The sequence below is a fragment of the Neoarius graeffei genome, chromosome 23 (genome assembly GCF_027579695.1).
Source record: "Neoarius graeffei isolate fNeoGra1 chromosome 23, fNeoGra1.pri, whole genome shotgun sequence".
NCBI lineage: Eukaryota > Metazoa > Chordata > Actinopteri > Siluriformes > Ariidae > Neoarius > Neoarius graeffei.
This window is the reverse complement of record NC_083591.1, coordinates 40,715,552-40,742,173: the sequence shown is the minus strand read 5'-3', so window position 1 is coordinate 40,742,173 and position 26,622 is coordinate 40,715,552. Positions and strand designations below refer to the sequence as shown.

General features: G+C 40.6%; 1 protein-coding gene across 1 annotated transcript in view; it reads right to left on the bottom strand.

Annotated features, from left to right (window-relative positions):
* The window catches only part of LOC132871725 (receptor-type tyrosine-protein phosphatase S-like), a 328,962-nt gene that overhangs the window by 124,048 nt on the left and 178,292 nt on the right, over positions 1-26,622 (bottom strand). Inside the window, exons 8-11 of the mRNA XM_060906174.1 lie at positions 13,430-13,699; positions 12,482-13,063; positions 9,342-9,478; positions 3,351-3,495 (exon numbers count right to left, since the gene is read on the bottom strand). Coding sequence (XP_060762157.1) covers positions 3,351-3,495; positions 9,342-9,478; positions 12,482-13,063; positions 13,430-13,699 — 1,134 coding nt within the window. The remainder of the gene's footprint in view (positions 1-3,350; positions 3,496-9,341; positions 9,479-12,481; positions 13,064-13,429; positions 13,700-26,622) is intronic.

Sequence of the window (26,622 nt, the reverse complement as noted above, 5' to 3'; positions counted from 1 at the left end):
AAAACCATCACAGGCCACAATACAAAGACCAGAGTCGTTGAGGGGACAGTGGAGAGGGCGAATGAGTTGAATGACTTTTTCAATCGGTTCAACCAGCCCACATCCCCCCCACCCTCTCCCTCACTGCAGCCATCTCTCCTTCTTCCCTCAACACACCTCCCCCCAGTCATCACAGCAGCCCCCTCCTCCCCCACCTCCACACAGACTCCTCCATGCATTACTACAGACCAGGTCAGAGGTCAACTGAGGAAGCTTCACCCCAGGAAAGCAGCAGGCCCGGGCAAGGTGTGTCCCCGACTACTGAAGACCTGTGCTGCTGAACTGGGTGAACCACTCCAATGCATCTTCAACCTTAGCCTGCAGCTGGGGAGAGTGCCCACCCTCTGGAAGACATCATGTATCGTTCCAGTTCCCAAAAAGAATCGGCCCAGTGAGCTGAACGACTTCCGACCGGTGGCACTCACTTCACATCTGATGAAGACATTGGAGCGGCTCTTCCTCAGCCTCCTCAGACCCCAGGTACAACATGCCCAGGACTGTCTGCAGTTTGCATACCGGGCAGGTGTCGGTGTGGAAGACACCATCCTCTACCTGCTACACCGAGCCCACTCGCATCTGGATAAGGGAAATGGCACAGTGAGGATCCTCTTCTTGGACTTCTTGAGTGCTTTCAACACCATCCAGCCCCTATTGCTTCAGGACAAACTGAACAGGATGTGAGTGGACCCCTGCCTGGTCACCTGGATCTCCAGCTACCTCACTAACAGGCCGCAGTACATCAGGCTGAAGGACATCATGTCTGACACTATGATTAACAGCACCGGAGCACCCCAGGGCACGGTGCTGGCCCCTCTTCTCTTCACCCTGTACACCGCGGACTTCTGCTACAACTCGGAGCTGTGTCACATTCAGAAGTTTGCCGATGACACAGCCATCGTTGGGTGTATCAGTGACGACAGAGAGGAGGAGTATAGGAGCATGGTGAGGGACTTTGCTGTGTGGTGCAACAGGAACCATCTGCAGCTCAACACCTCGAAGACCAAGGAGCTGGTCATTGACTTTGGGAGGTCCAGACCAAGGTCACAACCAGTTCTGATCGAGGGAGTCGAGGTGGAGGCTGTGGATTCCTACAAGTACCTCGGGCTGTGGCTGGACAGCAAGCTGGACTGGACTTGCAACACCAAACACTTAAACAGGAAGGGACAGAGCAGGCTATACTTCCTTAGGAGGCTGCAGTCCTTTAACATCTGCAGGTAACTCCTGTGGATGTTCTATCAGTCTGTGGTCGCCAGTGTCCTGTTTTACATCGTAGTGTGCTGGGGGGGGGGCAGCACATCCAAGGAGGACACATCCAGGCTGGACAAACTGATCAGGCGGGCCGGCTCTGTGGTCGGCATGAAGCTGGACTCTCTGGTGATGGTGGCAGAGAAGAGGTCTATGGACAAACTTTTGAACATCATGGATGATGCCAGTCACCCTCTGCACACTGTCATCAGCAACCAGAGGAGCCTGTTCAGTGACAGAATGCTCTTTCTCAAGTGCAGGATGAACAGACTCAAAAACTCCTTTGTCCCTCATGCCATCAGACTGTACAACTCCTCTCTAGGCGGAGGAGGGGTAACAGGAGGACAGAGGACGGGAAGGAGCAGTAGCCTAGCCTAACAATAAGCAATACCGGACAATGTGCAATATAAAGTGCAATATCTCTCCTACCGGCCCCCCCCTTCTCCCCACCTTTTCCCCCCTCCTTCCCCCCTTCCTCTCTTCCCCATATCTTATTCTTTATCTATTTGTATGTGTAAATACTTAATTTATTTTAATTTATCTAGAAGTTTTCTCTATTTCTTTTCTCTGTTTATCTGTAATGATGCTGCTGGAATCTTAATTTCCCTGAGGGAACCCTCCCAAAGGGATCAATAAAGTTTTATCTAATCTAATCTAATCTAATCTAATCTAATCTAATCTAATCTAATCTAATCTAATCTAATCTAATCTAATCTAATCTAATCCAATCTGTCAATTTAAGCCCACTCTTCCACTGACTATGTAAATCAGCTGAAGTATATATATATGTCCCTATGCACTCTACAGTCGTCATCCCAGAACACGGGTGTGTGCCAATATTGCTGTGCTTGGACATGAAGCACAAATGGTAACTTTAGAGTCTGAACAATGACTAAAAATCTGGTTTGATGCCAAGTCAACCAAATGTGCAACACTGTACAGTAAAGCACCGCTATTAGAGGACTAGTTCTTTCTAGCCATCACCAGTGGAAATATAAAAAGGGCTTACCGTGAGTGGTGGTACTGTCGTGCCATGCCAGTGCAGTTCTTCACTCGAGGTCTCCGCTCCCGTCAGAGGCCAGACTGATTCTCACTTACCATGAACTGGCTCTTTGGATGCTGTTTTCGACTTACATGATCTTGGTGGTTTACAGTGGTGCAGGTTTGAAATGCGATCATATCACATATCACCATCAAAATAGGAAAAAGATTAAGTGATTTCAAGTCATTTGGTCAACAATGTAGTGTTGTGATAGAGCTAGCGATTAAAGAAAAGTAGGGGATTGAGAATAGGGATGAAAATAAATGTAAGTGGAAGAAGGAGAAAATGAAATGTAAACAAACACAAATCCCATCCAGTCTGTCTGTGGCTTTTTTATTGCAGTTAAATGCCAGAAGTATTTTCTCTCTCTGTCTCTCTCTCACACACACACACACACACACACTAAAAAAAAATATATATATATATATATATATATATATATATATATATATATATATAAAACAAAAGCTACATAACATTCAAATGACAAAAAAAAAAGTGACATATGAATGGAGAAGCTGCTGAATGAATAATGATGGATGATGGATGTTGATGAATGGATAGATAGCTGACAGACAGATATGTGATATCTTGAAGACCCAGGCTAATTCTGTCAGGAGTTTGGTGGAGGAGTGAGGCATGCATATGTCTTCATGTTTCAATTTCATGCTGATTGAGCAAAGCAACAAAATGGGAATAAATGGGAAAAATCCATAGCACACTTCGGAAATTCCTCACCATCCCACTACCCCATGTCTCACTTCTGTCAAAGTATTCTTCCTGACTAAAGTGGTTTTTGAGGTCAACAATCTGCAGAAATCATCAAATAGCCATTCTGGAGGTCACATGCACAACTTGTCTGTACTGAAACGGAGGTCATACTGAAACATATCTAGCTAAATCAGCCATTTTAAATCACAAAGGACAAAATGGGGCACAAGGAGAAATGAGCATGTAAAAGGATGGATCATTCCAGTTGATCAGAGCAGTACAGTACAGAAGTTCTGATGAGACATGGACGTACTGGCTTGTGCGGTGCGCTGGAAGATCTCATTGGTGAAGGCTCCAATGCCTTTGCTGGAAACGGCCGCCAGAGAGAAGGTGTATTCGGTGTTTGCTCGCAAACCCTCAACAACATACGAGGACCTGGGCTCGAAGCCCTTCTTCTCCTGTTGGTACAAAATAACTGGCTTATTAATTAATTTTCAGAAACAGATGGATAATAAAAGATAAAAAATAGAGAAAAGGAAACATAAGGGTTCAAATTTAAATGTTTATTAACATTACCGAACTTTAAGTACTGCATGTGGTAGCATATGACGTGTAAGGGATAAAACATGACAAGACATGCTGTAAAAAAAATAGTGTTCCAGTGGTGTAATGTAGCCCAAAGAGGAGTCCCTGTTACCATCCAGAAGGTGATTCTTTACCTATAAATGCATATCCTGAAGTGTTTTATTCCACTTATATCACAGCAATGTGTTTTTTACTGATTTTACTAAAATCAAGTTTTCGTAAAAGTAAGTAGATAGAGACACTGTGACGAAAGTCACAGTAAGTTGCGCTAGCTGACCTTTGTCAATTGAAGGTCAAGGAAAAGTTGTGCCCTGCCGCCCTGAACAAAATTTTTAAAAATGGTTAAAAAAATCAGGAAAATTGACAGTTATAAGTGATTGAACACCCCCCCCCATTTTTTCATGGATCACTCCAGATTAGTGATCCAGATCAGCACCAAAAGTCATAATTCAGCCCAGAGGTATTCTTCATGTGAAATTTGGTAATGATTGGTTGAAAACTGAAGGAGAAACAGCATCCTAAAAATGTTAGGATAATAATAATAATAATAATAATAATAATAATAATAACAACTAGATCGATACTGTGACTAAAGTCACAGTGATGTGCACTCGGTCTTACAAACCGGGACGTCTGGTCACCGTAACCTATAGATCTGGAATGGTAAGAGATAGAGAATGATGAATACTAAAGAAAAAAAGCGCGTTTTTCATGGATCATTCCGGTTAAGTGATACAGATCAGCACCAAAAGTCATAGCAATGTTATTCAGCCCAGAGGTATTCATCATGTGAAATTTGGTGATGATTGGTTGAAAGCTGAAGGAGAAATAGCATCCTAAAAAATGTTAGGATAATAATAATAATAATAAAAAAGAAGAAAGATCCTAAGTGGGGCGGCACGGTGGTGTAGTGGTTAGCGCTGTCGCCTCACAGCAAGAAGGTCCTGGGTTCGAGCCCCGGGGTCGGCGAGGGCCTTTCTGTGTGGAGTTTGCATGTTCTCCCCGTGTCCGCGTGGGTTTCCTCCGGGTGCTCCGGTTTCCCCCACAGTCCAAAGACATGCAGGTTAGGTTAACTGGTGACTCTAAATTGAATGTGAATGTGAATGGTTGTCTGTGTCTATGTGTCAGCCCTGTGATGACCTGGCGACTTGTCCAGGGTGTACCCCGCCTTTCGCCCGTAGTCAGCTGGGATAGGCTCCAGCTTGCCTGCGACCCTGTAGAAGGATAAAGCGGCTAGAGATAATGAGATGAGATGAGATGAGATCCTAAGTGAGAGTAACAATTTGCGCTACCACTTCTAGCAAAAATTAATAAAAGATGCAAAGGGGTAACGTGTTTTCTGTCACTTTGCACCACTGTCACCATGTGTTTGTCTGAGAACTCAGGCAAGGTAAATGTTGCTCAAGTTCCTGACTTGGAATTTTGACCTGAATGACTGCTCCATTCTTTGTTTGCAATCACGTGACTTTTTGCCTCCTGGTTCACTTCTGGTTTCCAAGTGACAGGCAACAATCAAAGATGGTGTCCAAGCCAAGTACACGTCCGTCGTCATCTTGTGGAAAACATTCTACATCTGACTATTTTAACTATTTTAAGACGGACTTTTCAAGCGATTTCAACAACTTTCCAAACATACAGTTTCTGGACATTTCCAATTATCTGGTAGTCCAAACATCATTTTACACGAAGAATCAAATGAAAAGCTTTCAAAAGTCTTGAAGCCTATAATTTTTTTCGTTTGTGGCCGGGTTCATGACGTTGGAATAAGACTTTAAAAGGACAATAATCGTCTTATTTTTTGTGAGGGTAAGTAATGTAAGCTGAAGTGTGGTATGTGATGCAAGTTGCAGCTGCTGTCGGCATTTTTGCAACGATAACTTACATTTTATTTCATGACATTTCAAACGTAGCTCAGACTTATGAATTGACATCATTGGACCAGCTGAAAAAATACATCAACAATCGAGTTTCAATCGACAAACTACAAACTAGTTTCACCATTTCATCAACAGTTTGTTTTACGGCATCCAAAACATAAGAAAACTCAATTAGCATTCAAAGTTTTGATTTCAGATCCATAAAGTTGATGTACGTACCTTTAATAAAACGATCGTCGCAAACACGAGCATGTGGACTCTCAATTCCTTTTGAACACACTGAAAGGTCTGCGAGCCATTTTTCACAGCGTCTTTGAGATATTTTCATTCTTTTACCCTTGTGCATGACTTCTTTTGGTATCCTATAATACCTTTTGTAATTTTCTCGATTTTATCGGTTTGAACATCCAAATATAGAGCAACAATCTGGCATATTTGGAGATGAAACACAAGACACTACTGCAAAACAACAACTGTAAATAAATACGATACCTGCCCATCAGCTGGAAATCTGAATACATGATGAGGCGGATCACTACCAGAAGTGACGTCTATTGCAAACAAAGAAAGAATTGCACTTTTCCCTGTTGGAGGTTGGATTTTTTCCAAGTTTTTTTCTGAGTACAATGAATTGCAGCATGAATTGAAACCTTGTGACCAATCAGGTTTGAGACTTCAATGAAAATATTAGTTAACATTTAGTTAGTCAATATTTATAAAGTGTTACTCTAAAGTTCTTATTCTAAGCATACATTTTTGACAATAGGTATAAACATGAGAAAAAAGATTAGATGTTTGGATGTAAACAACAAAATTTAATTTTGCACTTACTGATATTAAAATCAACTGTGAGCTACTGCTCACTTGCGTATCCCCCCGCTCTCGCTTATATCAGAATGCAAGCAATCAAAGGAATAGGAAACTTATTATGAATGTTGACTTCAACAAATAATTAACCCTGAAACAAGTAAGTAAAGAGCAGTGTTCTCCCCAGGGATTTCAAATAGCATCCTGGTAAACAGTCATTTTGAAATAGCATTTTGCTTCTTGAAATAGCGTCAAAATCCACCCTATGTTTCGTAAATACATTCAGTCGGTAAACAGGAGGTCGATGTGGGACAGACCTGAAAATGGTATACAGGGTATAGAATCCCAAGCTGAAGCTCAGTACCAAATATCAAGCAGTTGTGATTTGTAGTTGCTGAGAAAAGTGTTACGAAGATTTTGTAAATCCACCCCAAGTATAGAACCCCAAGCTGAAGTTTGGTACCAAGTGGCTATGATTTGTGGTTGCTGAGAAAGAGGGTGTTTCGGATGGCTGGAAATACAGAGATACGGACGGACGGACAGAGGTAAAAAACCAGTGTGTGTGTGTGTGTGTATATATATATATATATATATATATATATATATATATATATATATATATATATATACACACACACACACACACACAGTGGGGCAAAAACGTATTTAGTCAGCCACCAATTGTGCAAGTTATCCCACTTAAAAAGATGAGAGAGGCCTAGAATTTTCATCATAGGTACACTTCAACTATGAGAGACAGAATGGGGGAAAGAATCCAGGAAATCACATTGTGTCTTTACACGGTAGGATATACCGCAGCCACCGCACCTGGCAGGCATTAAGGCCTGCTCCTTCTGTGTGGTGGCTAGTATAGAAGTCGCTCCCCTCAGACGTCTTCAACTAAAAGCAGAGCTGCACGACGAAGACCTGTAGACTTCACAGGGTTTTCAAGTGGGCACCCCACCTCACCGGTGTTTCGTCAACAAGCCCACGACACCTCAGTGGGGCTTCACAGCAGAACCAGCGTCCTGGAACTGCTCCCTCTGTCATTCAGGAACCTGCCATGCAACTCTGTCCCCCCTCTTCTCTGCCAGCCTGGCTTAGCCACCGGTCACTTCTTTTTAGCCACAGCCACCTGGATGCCTGTTCCGCCTGCTTTGAGATGCTGTTCACCAAGTTCTTACGGGTTACACCCTTAACCCCAAGCTGTCCTAGTGCTCTCCAAAGGGACTGCCCTGGGAACCCCCTGCAACCCACCTCCACTGGTAGGTTCCAGGTTCTCCACCCCCTCTGCTGGCTCTCTACAAGGAGGGGTTGGTACTTCCCCAGCTTGCGTTCGTGTGCCTCCTCAATCCTCTCCTCCCAGGGTACCGTTAGCCAGTATATATAAATTGTAGGACATTGTAGGATTTTTAATGAATTAATTGGTAAATTCCTTGGTAAAATAAGTATTTGGTCACCTACAAACAAGCAAGATTTCTGGCTCTCACAGACCTGTAACTTCTTCTTTAAGAGGCTCCTCTGTCCTCCACTCGCTACCTGTATTAATGGCACCTATTTGAACTCGTTATCAGTATAAAAGACACCTGTCCACAACCTCAAACAGTCACACTCCAAACTCCCCTATGGCCAAGACCAAAGAGCTGTCAAAGGACACCAGAAACAAAATTGTAGACCTGCACCAGGCTGGGAAGACTGAATCTGCAATAGGTAAGCAGCTCAGTGTGAAGAAATCAACTGTGGGAGCAATTATTAGAAAATGAAAGACATACAAGACCACTGATAATCTCCCTCGATCTGGGGCTCCACACAAGATCTCACCCCGTGGGGTCAAAATGATCACAAGAACGGTGAGCAAAAATCCCAGAACCACACAGGGGGACCTAGCGAATGACTTGCAGAGAGCTGGGACCAAAGTAACAAAGGCTACCATCAGTAACACACTACGCCACCAGGGACTCAAATCCTGCAGTGCCAGACGTGTCCCCCTGCTTAAGCCAGTACATGTCCAGGCCCGTCTGAAGTTTGCTAGAGAGCATATGGATGATCCAGAAGAGGATTGGGAGAATGTCATATGGTCAGATGAAACCAAAACAGAACTTTTTGGTAAAAACTCAACTTGTCGTGTTTGGAGGAGAAAGAATGCTGAGTTGCATCCAAAGAACACCATACCTACTGTGAAGCATGGGGGTGGAAACATCATGCTTTGGGGCTGTTTTTCTGCAAAGGGACCAAGACGACTGATCCGTGTAAAGGAAAGAATGAATGGGGCCATGTATCGTGAGATTTTGAGTGAAAACCTCCTTCCATCAGCAAGGACATTGAAGATGAAACATGGCTGGGTCTTTCAGCATGACAATGATCCCAAACACACCGCCCGGGCAACGAAAGCGTGGCTTCGTAAGAAGCATTTCAAGGTCCTGGAGTGGCCTAGCCAGTCTCCAGATCTCAACCCCACAGAAAATCTTTGGAGGGAGTTGAAAGTCCGTGTTGCCCAGCGACAGCCCCAAAACATCACTGCTCTAGAGGAGATCTGCATGGAGGAATGGGCCAAAATACCAGCAACAGTGTGTGAAAACCTTGTGAAGACTTACAGAAAATGTTTGACCTCTGTCATTGCCAACAAAGGGTATATAACAAAGTATTGAGATGAACTTTTGTTATTGACCAAATACTTATTTTCCACCATAATTTGCAAATAAATTCTTTAAAAATCAGACACACAATGTGATTTTCTGCATTTTTTTTTCTCATTTTGTCTCTCATAGTTGAGGTATACCTATGATGAAAATTACAGGCCTCTCTCATCTTTTTAAGTGGGAGAACTTGCACAATTGGTGACTGACTAAATACTTTTTTGCCCCACTGTGTGTGTGTGTGTGTATGTATATATATAATGATAATGATGTGTGTATCGATACAGTTATGCAACCTGCCTTCAGCTTGGTTTGGAAACTTCTGAAGAGCCCATGACACTTTGTTCCCAACCCTGCCCCTCCAACACACACACAATGTGTAATGATCAGATGTCTCACCTGCGTGCCGTGTTTGGTGGCTCTGTAAATGAGCTCGTAGCTCCTGATGGGTTCCTTTGAGAATGGCGGATCCCACATCAGCTCGATGCTTGTATCTCTTACTTTGCCCACCCGGAACCTCCCTGGCTGTCCTGGGACTAAAACATCGTTTATAAATAAATGATGTAAATTAATATGACATAAAAAATGATTGAATTACAAAGCCATTTGTGATAAGCTCCTGTGGAAAATAAAAAGTGGCATAAGTGCAGCAACGCTAAAAGGTTTTCCAAGGTAAAAATTAGTGCTTGGCTTGCCTTCATTTCTCTAATGAGCATTTTAAAACAATCTCATTCATTATTTCAAGTAAATGTGAGTAACGGTTTAATTAAATGTGTTCAAAGTGACAGATTTTGAAAAATATGAAAGAAAAAAGTAATGCAAGTCCCTGTCAAGTTTCCTTCATCTCCATCTATCTTCACTCACAGACACACCTGCCATCAAAACATTTCCCACACAGTCAGTTTGATGTGTCCACAAATCCAGCTGATGTCACTAATAATAAAGATGAAGAAACAACATTACTCAAGTGTTCTTTGGAGATTTAGTGGATCTTTCCTTTCTGACTGAACTTTTTAAACCATTTAATGAATTCCCCAAAGCTACAAAAGTCATCTTCGAACAAAGCTGATCATTTTACATTTCAAATGTCAAAAGACATTATCTGAGTCAATCTATTGCTCAGTAGGGAAGTCTTAAATTGGCATTCCTTAAAGGAAAACTCCATCATGAAACACACATTATGCTTATATTGAAATATTTATGATGTGCATAGCGATTTTGGTGCTAATTTTGTCAGATGGTGTTGTATTTTTGTTTCTCTCTTGATACGTTGGTGGTTTTCAGCAGGCAGTAGAATGGCATTATGGGTAATGTAGAAAGCCATGAACAAAAGTGAAAACACACCAACATGTCAATGAAGAAAGTTAACTTAGAATTTAATTATAGAACTAGAAGGGCACTCGGTAGAGTGTATGCCTCCGTCAAGCCACGTTATCAACATCAAAATCAAATCACTCAAACCAGGGATAATACTAAAGCTGTCCACCAAATTTCATCCAAATCCATTCACTACTTTTTGAGTTACATAGGGAACATAAAAAAAAAAGCCTGGATCCACATACATATCTGGATTTGCATCAAAATCTAAGCAACTGTTCCTATTATTATTATTATTATTATTATTATTAGGTACAATATCCTTTTCATTTGCAAGTATTATTAGTTCATCTGGCTGACGGGCGATGAGTTTATGCCATCATGCGTCATCCTTCGTCTGATATCGTCTACATTTCATGAAAATCGCTTCTTCTCTCTCAATTCTTCACCGATTTTTATTCTTTTTGGCAGGAAGGTCAGTCTGCCTGGGGTGCATATAGCTTCTACACAAATTTGCATCACTGCAATTAATAATGAAGATATGGAGTAATTAAGCCCTAATGAGCAGTTTCCACACAAATTGCTTCTTCTCCCTCAATTCTTCACCAGTTTTGATTCTTTCTCGCAAGAAGGTAGGGGGAACTCAGGTGCATATAACTTCTACCCAGATTTGCTTAATTACAATCATTAATGAAGTTATGGACTAATTAAGCCTTAATAAGCAGTTCAACAAAAATCGCTTCTTCTCGGTCAATTCCTCACCGTTTTGGATTCTTTCTGGCAAATAGGTCGGTATTCCTAGGGTGTATATAGCGTCTATATATAGCTTTCATATAGTGTATAGAGCTTGCAACATTTATTGCGCAAGGTGGCCCACTTTAGATCGTTCCTTCTGGACTAGACGGGGCCGGAGTGAGCTACGCTGTCATTGACGGTCTTGTTCTTATATTAAGTCTCACTCTTACATTGTCATGTGCAATTATGTTCATAGCTGCGTTTTTTTGTCATTTTTTGGTTACTTTACACACATATTCCATCCTCATTATTTATCTTCTGCTGTGTAATAACATTCCTTACCTTGGTGAAACATCCGCTGTGCAATGGCATTCACTACTTGGGGCAATATTTTTACTTCTACTTCAGTTACAAGTATTTTATTAGTGCAATATTTAGTTGTGTATATTACATACATAGCCCGTGTCTTTACTTTTTCTTTTTGAATATAATACAGACATTTTTTTCTCCCCTGTCGGTTTTTTTTAATACTTTTATTGCACTCCATTTTTTGTTACTGTTTATTCCTGACTCTTTTTCTACTTGGGAGCTGCCATAATATGTAAATTTCCCCACTGAAGGACGAATAAAGTTTATCTTATTTTATCTAATCTTGGCCCAACCTCTCCTCAAAATTTCATCAAACTCCTTTCACTACTTTCTGAGTTACACTGGGAACAAACAAACAAACAAACAAACAAACAAACAAACAAACAAACAAACAGAGGTGAAAACATAACCTCCTCCAACAAAGTTGGCGGACATTGTTCATTTTTCCTTTAACCCTTTGGTGCCTGCCCAAAATTCCCCTATTTTCACCAATGCCTATTCAAACAAAAATAGCTTGAGTTTGGACTTCAGGATATCCATCATGCTATATACCATTTTAAATAAGTATTGAAAGACATTTTTTTTTGTTTTCAAGGTACTTTTACTTTGTCATAGCAACCATTACATCATTGTTCCTGGAGGAACGATATTTAAAGGGTCTGAGACCAAAGGGTTGACTGCGAGTTGGCCTAGTGGTTAGTGTGTCCGCCTTTTGATCAGTGAGATCACGAGTGCTACTCGTGGTCAGGTCATACCAAAGAACTTCATAAAAATGGTACCTACTGCCGTCTGGCAAGGCACGCTACAGTACAGATGAGAGTAGGGGAGTCAAACTCTTGCGGTTACCAGATGACTAGCCCCCCACTGTAGCCCTAGCTGTATAGTAGGTGAGAGGCCAAGGGCTACGGAAACAGAGATCGGCATCGCCCAATGCACCTCAAGGGCCTGGTTAGTACTGGGACAGGAGACTGCCTGGGAAGACCAAGTCCCGGCACGAGAGGGACTTTGACTTTGACCAAAGGGTTAATAGAGTATTTACCAAATGAAGATTTCCCAAACTCTTCTGCAGTCTGTAGATTTAAAGAATAGAAATGTAAAGCTGTAAATTTTCTACTCACCCCCAGGCAGGACTTTAACATGCACTGAGTCAGAGAAGGGTCCATCTCCTACAGAGGTAAAAGCCAGCACACGGATAGTGTAGGTCTCAGATGGAGCCAGGCTCTGGATGGTGGTGATCACACTATCCTGAACATTATGGATCCTCCAGTTGCTCATTGGCTGCGACGGGTCCATCGTGTAGTAAACTCGATAGCCTTTTATCTGGCCGTTGGGTTCTTCAGGCTCCTCCCACCTGACAGTTACTGCGCTGGGTGAGATGATTTGAGCCTGGACGTTCCGAGGCGGGCTGGCTGGTGCCTGCTCCCCAGTCCTAGCGTCCACCTTGTTGCTGGGTGGGCCTTGGCCGATGGTGTTGAACGCAGAGACACGGATCTCATACTCAGTGTTGGGGTAGAGGCCACCGATACTGTAGCGCGTTGTCGTGATGCCGTCCACTGTCTCGAACTTGCTGTCGGGTGATTTTGCCCGGTACTGGATGATGTAATAGGATACGGGGTCTGGGTTGCCAGAGTCCCAGGTGATGGTGATGCTCGTGGCCGTTGTCTCTGTGACGATGGGGGTGCCGGGAGCTCTGGGTAATGCTGTAACAGAATCATCAGCAAAGACTTGGTGAGATTTAAATTTATGTCCAATTTGAAGGTGAATCAGAAAACAGAGTTAGCTGACAGAAAAAAAAATGCATATTGGAAAGATAGTAATAAAAAGAGATGTGTAGGCATGTAAACATGCACTGTAAAATGCGCCACTTCTTGGAAAACAAACTGTCGAGTAAACATCTACAACTACCATCCAAATAGCAAATAACAGATGGTATCTTTCAGTAGGACTAATTAAAAGGAAAGTTCCTGATTTCCAGCCTTCCATCAAAATGTAAATAGGAGTAGTAACTTGTCAGAACTGCCTGATAAAAACAGAAATCAGTCTGTGAATATATCAATCTCGCTTACATTTAACGATGACCTGAGCCACAGCATCTATAATCCCCAAGCTGCTCATGGCCACGCAGGTGTAGTTGGCTGACTCACGGACGCCATTCAGCTCCAGAACATTCCGTCCGACCGGCATCTCGTCTTCAGGTGTCAGGTCTTCGGAGTTCAGCATCCATTTCACGTAGGGCATGGGGGAACCCACTGCTACACATGTGATATTTACACTTCCTCCTGGCATAATCTCGTGACTTGAGGGCAGGATGGTGAAACGGGGCGGTACACGACGAACTGCGGCACAGAACAAGACAGAAGAACAGACAGAGATAACAATAATGGCAAACGAACATGCCGGGTTTACAGATATACAGTATATATATATTCAGGTAGATACAATGACAGTGAAGGAGCTGGACATCAGAATTGACAGGAAAAGCACATCTATAATAAGGTCATATTGCGAAAAATAAAAGGTATGGTATGAGAAGACATGATATAGGGATGGAAAAATATGTAATACGTATGAGTTCAACACACAGTGCTTCCATTTTAGTCGTCGTGATCGAGTATTCATTAACATCATAACTGAGTGAGCTATGTATCGGAAACGTAAGAGGGGAAAAATGTAAAAGTAAAAAAAAAAAAGCAAGCCCACAAACATACAATGTTAATACGAGAGGTTTCATTCCCATTGCCAATTTTTTTCACCCAGGAAACGTTTTCAAATAACACCGCACTGCCATTAACACCTCAGACAGGAGTGAGTGGGAATAATAATACTGCATATTTCTTTTTAACAGTCGCCCTGTTCCAGTGGGCTTTAATTTCACCGAGCAGCCTACTCGGTGTCAGCTTTCGTAGCCAATCTGAAATGCCCTCAGCTTCCCCACGGCTTCGCCGCACAATGACAAATTTAAATGAGATTTTTTGTGCGGCTTCATGGCTGGTCTCGATCCAACAGCCCTTTCAAGATCTGACATGGTTCGGATCGATATGTGCAGCTATTGATCTCATGGCCAGTTCAGTTTGGGCTGCGCTCATCTATCGAGCATGTCAGATATGGATTTGAAAAAACTGCATGAGGGAGCAGGACAATGTGGGCTGCCTGGAATTAGAGGGATGTTTGGCCTTTAGAGAGAAAAGAAACTCGAGGCAACTTGCGTAGGTTCGCATATTTGGCATATTTAACAACTTGCCTATATAGTAACAGGCGTGAATAATAATAATAATAATAATAATAATAATAATTAGTAATCTAGTTTAACTTTATCGGTATAATTACTATTAGTATCTTAGTGCTTTCAATATTATTATTCATTTGTTTTTTGCTGCACAGTTCTTTTTTTTCCCATCATTATACTAATGCTGTTACATTTACACTTTCTGTTTATCAATTAGGTAATTGTATCGTTTAATTCAGAAAAAGCGGCTTAATTTTTCGAAAACTGCCGTAATATTCTGTATGAGGATCACGTGGTCCAAAATGGGCCTCATTAACCAATGAGATCAAAAGTTTTTTTCTTAATAACTTTTCTATTTTTCAACATATTTACACGGAAATTGGCGGGCACATAGATGGTTGTATACTGAATACAAAGTTCAAGACAAATCATGCAAATTAGTATTTAATTAATATAAATTATGCTAATTAGGGAAAACCGTTAACTCGGTACACTCTCTTCTTCAAAGTTTCACCAAATGGCTTTATTTGTGCAATATAAAGCTGATCTTGACTCTCATTTATACGTCACAAAGAAGGAGAAATCAATGTTAATTATAAAATATGCATAAATAAGCACTGAATGTCTCACATCTACCATTCTCTCTCAAAATAAAAAAGCAATCAAAGATTATTTCTAATACCCTCTTTGTGCTCTGTCGGCCTTTGTATTTCTAAGTAAGGCCTACTCGTGTTTATATGAAAGAATATAAATGATTATTTCGATTAATATTCACAGCTTTCAAGGCGAACCTCGAAAAAAGTGTGTGAGCCACATCCAATAAACAATTCACATTAACTGAATTGAAATTGACACTCGCGTTTCTGACTTCCGGGTTTTTAAAATTTAATTCTGACCACTAAGCCCTCAATATTTTTCATCAAAACAACTACGATTATAGTCTAAAACAGTTATTTATTTACATGAATCAGTTTGATTTGAAAAAATAAGTCGGTAAAGCTATGAAAACTCACTTCAAACTTGAGCTTAACATACAGTACTGTGCAAAAGTCTTAGGCGCATGTAAAGAAATGCTGTAGACCATAAATGGCTTAAAAATAATGAAATGAAATGTTTCAACATTAAAAAAAAATACCACAAAGCCATAATAAATGAAACAAACCCTGTGTCCGAAATCACTCACTCATTCACTACTCCCTACTCATTATCTAGGGAATTACTATATAGAGGACTATATAGTGAGCTCATTGGTAAAATGAAAAAAAAAAAACTTTCGGACACTACTCCGCTGCACCGTTATTTATGTCATTACTGTCGCACAATTAAAGCGTGCCAAATCAGTCGGCTGGTGGGTTTTCAAAATAACAAATGCATGCGTGTATTTTTGTGATAAATGCATATTATACTGAGCGTATTTCCCACATTAATAAATACAAAGTACTTTGTTTGTGCTGCATCTTTCAGTTCTTTCTTCAATCAATCAATCAATCAATCAATCAATCAAGGCTGAATACTTTCTTCTTTACCGCTGCCTTTTATTAAATCAAATTTGAGGCTTTTGATTAATTCCTCGCTCTGCACTGTCACTTTTATTCTTGTATTTTATCGATCTTATTTTATTTTAGCTTATTTTCTATTCTCTTACTATTTTTAATTGTACTTGAATGTCTGTTTATAATGTGCTTCTTCTTCTGTCTGTTCACCCAACACACTTTTTTTCTTTCTGCGCGACCGCAATGCATGATGGTACAGTATATATTGCTTGGTTAGTGACCATTGGTTGTACACTACTTTTCACGGTGCATTGTGGGATACTATGAGTCCACTATATAGGATGTAATAATTCTCACTATACATTCGGACAGCACTACAAAATGGCGAACTCACTATATAGTCCACTATATAGTGAGTGATTTCGGACACAGCCAAAGTCGATATTTGGTGTGAGACGACAAAATAGTAGTCTGAGGTCCAGTGAGTGCAGTTTTATAAGGAAATGAGCTGTAGGTTTTACCGAGCATCTTACAGAACCAGCCACAGTTCTTCTGGACACTTTGGCTGTCACACTCGTTTCTTAATTTTGCACCAAAACCCAGCAGCCTTCATTATGCTTTCTTTTTTAATCTGAAAAGTGCTCTCTTATGTAATATGCTGCTCAGGTGCAAACTGTTTTTTCTGTAACGTTTAATTTTGTGCTGGAAAACGAATGTTTGGACTCTAAAATGTTCTTGTACTGACTCGATAGCGTGCTGAAGACGTTTGCACAGTACTGTAAATTAGCTGCAGGAAAATAACGAGACCTTTTGCATTCCTAAGTTCTTTATATTTTAAGTAACATTCTGCTTATGTATATTACACTTTGTCTTGTGCGCTGTGTGCGTTAGACACGAAATGCAAACACACCACAAAGCTCCTGCTGTCAAAGCTATTCAAAAAGAAATCTGCCTCTACGTTCTCCTGGCAGATCTAGTTCAGTCTGAATAAGTAAGTAAGTAAGTAAACAAATAAATAAATACATACATACATACATACATAGCCATATTAAATAAATACGTGACGAAAGAACAAAAGAGAGTAAAAAACTGAAAGTTGGTAATGTACTATGTGCCAATTCCTCACGCGGGGAAGAAAGATGGAATGCGGTGAAAGGAGACGGATATTCAGAAGTAGGAAAGAGTGAGAGAGTGAGCTCGAGAGAAGAGAAAGAGTAATGAAGAAGAAGGTATGCCAAGACACGTTCTAAGCATTCGATGCTGTTTAGTGCATCGATGAAACGTCCATGTAAGTGTCAGGTTTATTTGGAGCATATCAAGCATCTAAAGGTTCCGTAACCCAAACTCATGGAACAGGGGACAGAAAGCAAACATGGAGAGACTCGTGAGGAAGGAGGGGAGGTATGGAGCAACAAAAGCTGATAGAAAAAAAAAGGAGGAAGTAGGAAGCAAGAACTAGGGCATACCACTAAGAGCTATTCTGGACTAAAATTGATGGACGTAATCGCAAAAACCCACCAGTCACTTTCAGACGAATGTCTGTACAGCTGCTTGGTCATCATGTGGCACCAGCATAATACATACAATCATGCAGATACAGGTCAAGAGCTTGAGTTCACGTTCACATCAAACATCGGAACGAGGCAAAATGTAATCTCAACTTGAAAATTGTAAAAATGTCACGTCTTTTTCCAATTTTCAGCTGTCTGATTTTAGCAAGCCTGTGCCTGCTGTAGCCTCAGATTCTTCTTCCTGGCTGACAGGACTGGAACCTGAAGTGGTCTTTGGCTGTTGTAGCCCATCTACCTCAAGGTTCAAACTTTTTGTGCTTTCGGAGATGCTTTTCTGTTCACCACGGTTGTAAAGAGTGATTATTTGAGTTATATGGAGGATTTTTTCCCTGTCTTTAATCAAGACTGTGATCTTTCAATTTGAGAGTAGTGTTTATCATTTCACATCCAGATTTTGCAATGTTTTCCCTCAAAACCTGCCCGAATTTGCTCTGGTGAATATTCTGCTCCAGGGTTCTCCAGAAAATCTGAAGTAGCCGGCTAAAAAATAAAAAGTAGTAGGCGACTCTGGAATTTGCGGTGGCGAAGCTAATGCTGGGGGGAAGGGTCCTGGGGCATGCCACACCCCCCAGAAATTTTTGAAATTTACATGCCTTCTGGTGAATTCTCAGCTAATAAATTATTAAACATTTCCCTGTAAAATACTTGCAAAATCTGTATGAAATTTCCCTCCAGATGTGAATGTGCTTGGCTTTCCCAGTTCCCCTCTGTAGTATGCTGCCTGGCTCTGTAACATAACTACATATGCTATGGCCTGGTCACATGGTCCGGCTCAGCCAATCAGAGTGTGAGAATCGATCAACAAATATGGCATCACTTCTGGTCATCTTAGATCTGAATCGAAGACAATTTCGTGATGCTATAATTGGATTTGCAGCAAATTATGGGCAGTGGTATTTGCATTTCATGTCCGATCGAGGTCGCTGAGGAGTTGAACTGAACTGAGCTGATCTAAGCTGATGGGCAGCGCAGACGATATAAATCGTTTGAATGCTGAAAGACAAGGGTTTTTTTTGGGGGGGGGTTTCCCTGTGCCGGCGCAGACCGTCTGTGTAAGCAGAGAAAAACGCCGGTCGCCGACGCTTGTGGACATCTCTGTGCTTACAGATTTCTGCTCTCTCCCTCAGATTTTGGTGAAACAACCCAGTCAAAATTCACCAAACAATAGAACGCAAGGTATGACTTTGACCAAGGAAATCGTCACTGCGTCCTTGGGTGCATTTGCTTAACTTACGGGCAGTTACTATTTAACAGGGTTCATCCACTCCTCATTCCTGTTTTTTTGTTAGAATTTTGGAATTTATACATATACCAGTGCCCTTATTTTACTACACTAGGTACATATAGTAGCTTTATAGCAGGGGTTCTCAACCTTTTCTGCTTTAGGCCCACCTATTCATACTTGTAATGAGTCGAGGCCCATTAAAAAAGATCCCCAATTATTTTGTCTCATCTATTCTATTAGAATCTAATAGTCTATTGTAAAGTGTATTAATGGGATGCAACACCACTCCCTGTTACAGATGGGAGCCCAGGAATTAAATAAATGCAATAAAAAAATTTTTTTAAATGTAGGTATTGTATTTAAAACTGTATTGATGTGCCAGAAGCCAAACCATGCATGCAGGGAATTCTCAGTCAAAAGGGATTAAAGATTTTAAGGTTTGGTTTTTTTTAAGTTTGTGTATATTTTTAGTCTTTTGTATTTGTAATTATTTGTATCTGTATATGCACGACCCCACCAGCTCTGCTGATCAACGTATCGTGTTTAAATAAAGTCATTCATTCATTATAAGTTGGAAAATTATCCATCCGTTGAGTTCTCAGACATCTCAAACTACCTGGAGCTGCAGACATTGTTCTACATGGACACACAGATGAAAATCTGGAAGAGCATGGAGGCATACTGTACAATTTTTTATATGTGTCTGGGTTAAAAAATCTGGGAATCAGGACAGGACAAGATAAATCCTGTATTGTTTTTGCCCGGGTAAACAGGAGTTTCTGGGTTTTTTGTACACGTCTTTGAGAAGGTTGTTAGGAGGCAACAAGTTTTAGTATAGGGTGTAAACAAACCATAGCCGCTCAATTCTCAATCCTCCCTGCTCTTCTCTTCCAGCAGGCATCACAGAGCCATATAATTTACCCACAAACATATTTATTTATTCTGCGCACGCACTCTGTCTCTCTGTGTGTGTATCCTCTATCTATCTCTCTGTCTCTCTCTGTGTATGTGTGTGCGCGCGCGCGCATGCGCGGGTTAAATGCAAAGGAGGAATGTGACGAAAATAAAGGCTTGTTCTTCTTAGTTTACCCACAAATGTATTTATTCCATTTGAAAAGTTTACGGCAAACTAGCTACTGGATTTGGGACACTACGACATCCTGAACTATTTAGTATTTAGCTTCCAACTTGAAAAAGAATTGCGGCCCACTAGATGGCGCTTCGCAGTCCGCCCAGTGGTTGAGAAATGCTACTTTATAGCACAATGGCTTCCCATTGTATTGAACCAGGTTCAACAGTAACCTGCCTATAAGTAAAGTGAACACATCCTACAACATAGAACAGTAACGATTTCATTGGTCAACATCATACCTTGCATTCTACTGGTTGGTGAACTTTGATAGAGTTGTTTCACCAAAATCCAAGAGAGAGACAGCACAAATTTGTGAACAGAACACTCACGAGAGCAAATTTGGGCATGTTTTGAAGGAAAACATTGCAAAATCTGAACATGAAATCGAAAGCCCATGCTCTTGATTAAAGATAGAAAAAATAGAGCTACTGTCGACTTCATGTCAGCACAAACCAGTTTGGCATCTAATCTCCATCGATAAAGCATTTCTGCTTGCAGAACTGCCACTTGCAGGATGTTTTTTGTTTTTCGCACCACTCAGTTGTGTGTGAGACTGTTGTGTGTGAAAACCCCAGGAGATCAGCAGCTTTTGAATACTAACTAAATCTGTATCTGCAGGATTTTATGCACTGCACAGCTTCCACACTCATGGCTGATTAGATAATTGCATAAATACGTAGGTGGACTGGTCTTCTTATTCAAGTGGCCGCGAAGTGTATTACCATATTCAAGAAATCGTCTCTAATTATATGTGTTAAATAATAAGACCTTATTTAACAATTCCACCACCATTCAATATAATCGTTCCAGTGCAATTACATGACAAGCTTTTGCCTTAAGATATTTCATAAAAAGCAATTAAACCTCAAGAAGTGCCACTTCGAGCCACCCCTGCTGTGTTTCGTGTACACATCCTACAAAGAAACAACATTAACTTTTCAAGCCCTGGTTCTTGTTTCGTAGGAGTAGGTGTTGCGAGAGTCGAGCCAGGTCTCTGAGCAAAGCACGTATTTGATTTCGTGGCTTACGGGGGATTCACTGCTCAGGATCATGTTTTAAATGGCAGCTTTGGCCTCGGGGAGAATATAAGCCCATAAGACTAGTGAGGAACACAATATATCAGGTTCAGGTTAAGCTATACAGCTCAGGTTATCCTGCTAGGTAATCAGGTCACCAGCTTTATGGAGATTAGAGATTTAAAAAGAGGGAATGTCAGTTACAAATGACGCTCATGAAGTAGCTCCAGTGCGGTGGTGGGGATGTAAATGTAGATGCGGCTGTCAACTATGAAGCATTTCGGCCGTTTTGCTGAACCGTATCTCATTATGAATGCTACAGTTCATAGATTATTCAAACGCTCACAATCATGAATACATTGCAGTTTTTAGACACTTTTTTTTTTTTGCATGCGTTGGAGGATACCCAGAATTGGACAACAAACTACGACATAAAACAAATGTTAAGCCTAAAACAGTCATTGCCTTGATTAAAGACGGGTGATCATAAAGAATAGGAGTGCATGCACAGCTATGAATCATCAGCGGAGGCATATTCCGACAGAGCTCACAGCACTGCGCCAAAAGCAAGCAGCATTCACAGCATGCAGCATTCAATCCACACACACTGTTTCCAATTCAGTTGCGCAAATGCAGCAAGCAAGAAGAAAACATTCCAAAGAACTGTGTTTGAATATAGGCTAATGGTGTGACCATATCTTCAGAGCATACTGATGTGTGTGTGTGTATATATATACACACACACACGCACAATTAAGAAAAACACATATCTATGCTAGTCTTTAGCAGATCTGCTTCAAATGCCTTTTTAAACTGTTCATAATAAAGAGAATGTGTGTTACGAGCCAGCCGTCTAGACATGACAAATATCCGCTTATGGATCAGGAAAACATCTGAATCAACGTTTATTTATTTATTATAATTATTAAAGTACTCATATGATAATAGCACTGCCGTCTGCTATTTGAACTCTTTAGGCTGAACGCGATTTGGCCTTGTAAATCAGATGCGTTAAAACAGAATTCTCGACCTCGCTGTCATTGAACTCTGTGTTGAGAACAAGCACGGGTTATTGGCTTATAATTTTACAGCCCCCATAAGTGCGGCAATAAAGCACTCGCTTTCAAACAAGAGCCGGGTTTAAGGCCAAAGGGTGGCCATTTTCCAGACAGCTGGAGGAGACGGCGGGAGACTGTCTGCGCCGCATCCAAATGGCTCAGTGTCTCTGGCCTGACAGATCTGACCTCATCACAAAGATGTTTTCTCGACAGTGATCTGAGATGGAGTGGGACGGTTATACAAATTTGTGCATTTTCTTTTATTTTTTTCCCCTGTTGTATTTGATAATTAAAATCTTTTTCAAACCTATTGAACATTGTTCCGTGTGATGTCACATTTATTCCTTTCAATATTAATAATAGTTGCCTCAATAGTCAATACCAATTACTGTCTCGGCATTACATGTAATGACTGGCAGAGAAATACTGTAGGAGACGTGTATAAGAAGGGCAACGTCCAGCTCAAGCAGTTGAAACCAACCTTTAAAAACACCACCGATCTAACAATACACTTTTATCTGGCTCAAAGGTTACAGACACAGCGTGCATCACATCCTTTTTTTAAACGCCTTACACTCCCCATAGGACGATTATCAAGCGCACGGGTAGGCTGCGTCTGCTTCTGCGCATCGCTCTAAACCACGGTAATGTCTGATTCAAATCAGAGAGCTGGAATGAAACATAATGGAATGAAACACAATGTGCTGCGCTGTTATAGGAAATGATCGACAATGGGATGGTGTGATGTCACCCAATACAATTGTTTCTTATTTATTAACGAACTACACTTTGTACTTTTTATCCATTTACAGTTTCATTTAATACTGTGGAACGTTGTGTTATCAGGAACCAAGTTGTTCCTTCACCAGCCTCTCTTTATTCTCTTCTAAAGTTAAAAAAGGATCGTCACTGCTTACGTCTGCGCTTGTTAAATAACAATTAAAAAAAATTTTTTTTTTTACTCTTTTGGTATTAGGTTTAGCCATACTAGTCCCTGTGTATGAGTTGTTACCATAGAAACAATAAAAATTTTTTACATTTTATAAGAGACTCATGGATATAAAACTGGGATTTGCCTTGCCACTGGAACGCCTAATGATCTGAGGCGTGCTGTTCTACAAAATTAATCAACACACTTTCTGAACAATCGGAACTGAGAATTCAACAGAGATCTCATATAGTTTAATACTGTGAGGACTGCACGAAACCAGAATTTAAAACCTGTTCCCTTCCAAAAAAACAACAACAACAACAACAACAACAACTAAGAAACAATGAGCATGCTCCACAAAAAGGAACACTCATCACCAGACCCGAATTACAGTATACACGATTGTGGAGCTGTGAAATCATGAAGTCATCTCACAGAAGACTGAAGAACGAACAAAAGACTGATGAAAATATAGATATTCTAATGAAGATTTAACTTTTATCAAATTGTATTTTATCACTGGTTAATCCCTATTGATATGTAAATCCTGCTGAATGCATACTAATCTGATTTCATAATGCATGCTCAAGGTGCTTTTCAAGAGGCGATCGCTCGCAGTGATGACATGTTTCTGAATACTCCTCGCTGCTGTCACACCCAGAGGCTCGCATCATGAAGAGATCAACACGTCAGATTACGGGGGCTGTCGACCACCCTCGCTGTTAGATAACAGTCACCCATGGACTGCAAGCCAGTGCGCTGAAAGGGTTTGTTCAAATGGACTTCTTAAAAATAATTCATACTAAAATAATTACATTGACTCAAACAAGGTGAAACAACTAATCAATCAATGAGTTGGCTTTGCGTAAAGCTGTACCATATTACTATATACTAACACACTTCATCATTTCCTCTCGCCAGCTACAGAGTGTCTGAGGCATGTTGATTTATATAATGCAACTCAATTATCTTCACCACTGCCCTTACCACATCAACACCTACGATGTTTCTGTGAATGAATAATAGCAATTTGAAGCCAAGTTAAGGCGGCTGTTCTCGACACTGTAGTTTATCTAACTGTTCTCTACACAGTAGTTTACCTAGCTGATCTCTACACTCTAGTTTACCTGACTGTTCTCTACACTGTAGTTTAGCTAGCTGATTTCTACAATGTAGTTTACCTGACTGTTCTCTACACTGTGGTTTAGCTAACTGTTCTCTACACTGTAGTTTAACCTGACTGTTCTCTACACTGTAGTTTAGCTAGCTGTTCTCAACACTGTAGTTTACCTGACTGTTCTCTACACTGCAGTTTAGCTAGCTGATTTCTACAAATGTAGTTTACCTGCCTGTTCTCTACACTGTGGTTTAGCTAACTGTTCTCTACACTGTAGTTTACCTGACTGTTCTCTACACTGTAGTTTAGCTAGCTGTTCTCAACACTGTAATTTAGCCAGCTGTTCTCTACACTGTATTTTAGCTACCTGTTCTCTACACAGTAGTTTACCCAACCATTCTCTAAACTGTAATTTAGCTTGCAATTCCCTACAATGTAGTTTATTTACCTGTTCTCTACACTGTAGTTTACCTAACTGTTCACGACACTGTAGTTTACCCAACTGTTCTCTACACTGTACTTTGGCTGTTTTCTAAACTGTAGTTTAGCTAGCTGTTCTCTACACAGTAGTTTACCTAACTGTTCTGTACATTGTAGTTTAGCTAGCTGTTCTCAACACTGTAGTTTAGCCAGCTGATCTCGACACTGTAGTTTAGCTAACTGTTCTCGACACTGTAGTTTAGCCAGCTGACTCTACATTGTAGTTTACCTAACTGTTCTCGACACTGTAGTTTAGCCAGCTGATCGCTACACTGTAGTTTAGCTAACTGTTTCCGACACTGTAGTTTATCTAACTGTTCTCAACATTGTAGTTTAGCCAGATGTTCTTGACACTGTAGTTTACCTAACTGTTCTTGACACTGTACTTTACCTGACTGTTCTCTACACTGTAGTTTAGCTAACTGTTTTCTACACTGCAGTTTACCTAACTGTTCTCGGCACTGTAGTTCAGCCAGCTGTTCTCTACACTGTAGTTTACCTAACTGTTCTCGACACTGTAGTTTACCTGACTGTTCTCTACACTGTAGGTTACCTAACTATTCTCGACAGTGTAGTTTAGCCAGCTGATCTCTACGCTGTAGTTTACCTAACTATCCTTGACACTGTAGTTTACCTGACTGTTCTCTACACTGTAGTTTACCTAGCTGTTCTTGACACTGTATTTTAGCTAACTGTCCTCTACACAGTAGTTTAGCTAGCTGTTCTCTACACTGTAGTTTAGTTAGTTGCTTTCTACACTCTAGTTTACTTCAATCTTTTCTACACTGCAGTTTACCTAACTGTTCTCTACACTGTAGTTTAGCCAGCTGTTCTCTATGCTGTAGTTTACCTAACTATTCTTGACACTGTAGCTTACCTGACTGTTCTCTACACTGTAGTTTGCCTAGCTGTTCTTGACACTGTAGTTTAGCTTACTGTCCTCTACACAGTAGTTTAGCTAGCTGTTATCTACACTGTTGTTTAGTTAGCTGTTTTCTACACTCTAGTTTACCTCAATCTTTTCAACACTGCAGTTTACCTAACTGTTCTCTATACTGCAGTTTAACTATCCATTTAGCTACACTGTACTTTAGCTAGCTGTCCTCTACTAACAGGATCTAGCAGCCCCAAAGATGCTCAAAATGTCAGGAAAAGCCACTACATTCAGTCCACTACCTGGTGCACGCAGTGGTTACAACAAGACAACTCTTTTCATTGCATATTTTGCTTATTAACTTCAGTGACTACTTTGTAGACAAATTATTGTTAAGAGGTTTTTCTCTTTCAACTGGTATTCAGTAACTACTACAGTCACACTAATGTGAACAATAACGTTATTTTATTGTCATATCAATTTTCAAATTCCGAGCATTTGCAAGTTGCAAATATTAGGGCTGCCACCCAAACTTCATATTACTGTACAAAATAACATCTCACTGCTATTTAGGCATACTGCTTAGTGTGCATTGTGTGGTTTAGGACACAGCCTTGAACTGTATTTGAATGTGTGCACTCACAGTCATGAGCAACACGACCCATTTTTCTCTCAGGGAGGTTGAAATTCCAAATACTTGCATTCTGCAGTGTTCAATTACAGAAAATATATTCAAGTCATTTTAATCTGAGAGCAAACTGAGGAAGTAAAAGTGTTGCAGAACAGCTGGTTTTAGTTTCATGTCACATTTCAACAATCTCGTATTTGTCCCTTTACTCTTGCCACCATAAGCATATGAAGCCGTTTCATGTTTACGAATATCCCCAACAGGTGATGATATACATATAGTAGACATTTTTTAAATAAACGCTATACTTGGAATTACTATAAAAGTAATACAAATAGCCGAAGTAAACTGAAGATTAATGCGTAAAGCGCTGTACTTGCAACAATAATGATAATACTACTTATAGTCATGAGCCAGACGTGTTGTCAGACCATATGGGATTTCTCTTGATTGACAGAGCAAATCCACGTATATGAGTCGATATCAGTATGGAAAATATCAGACACCT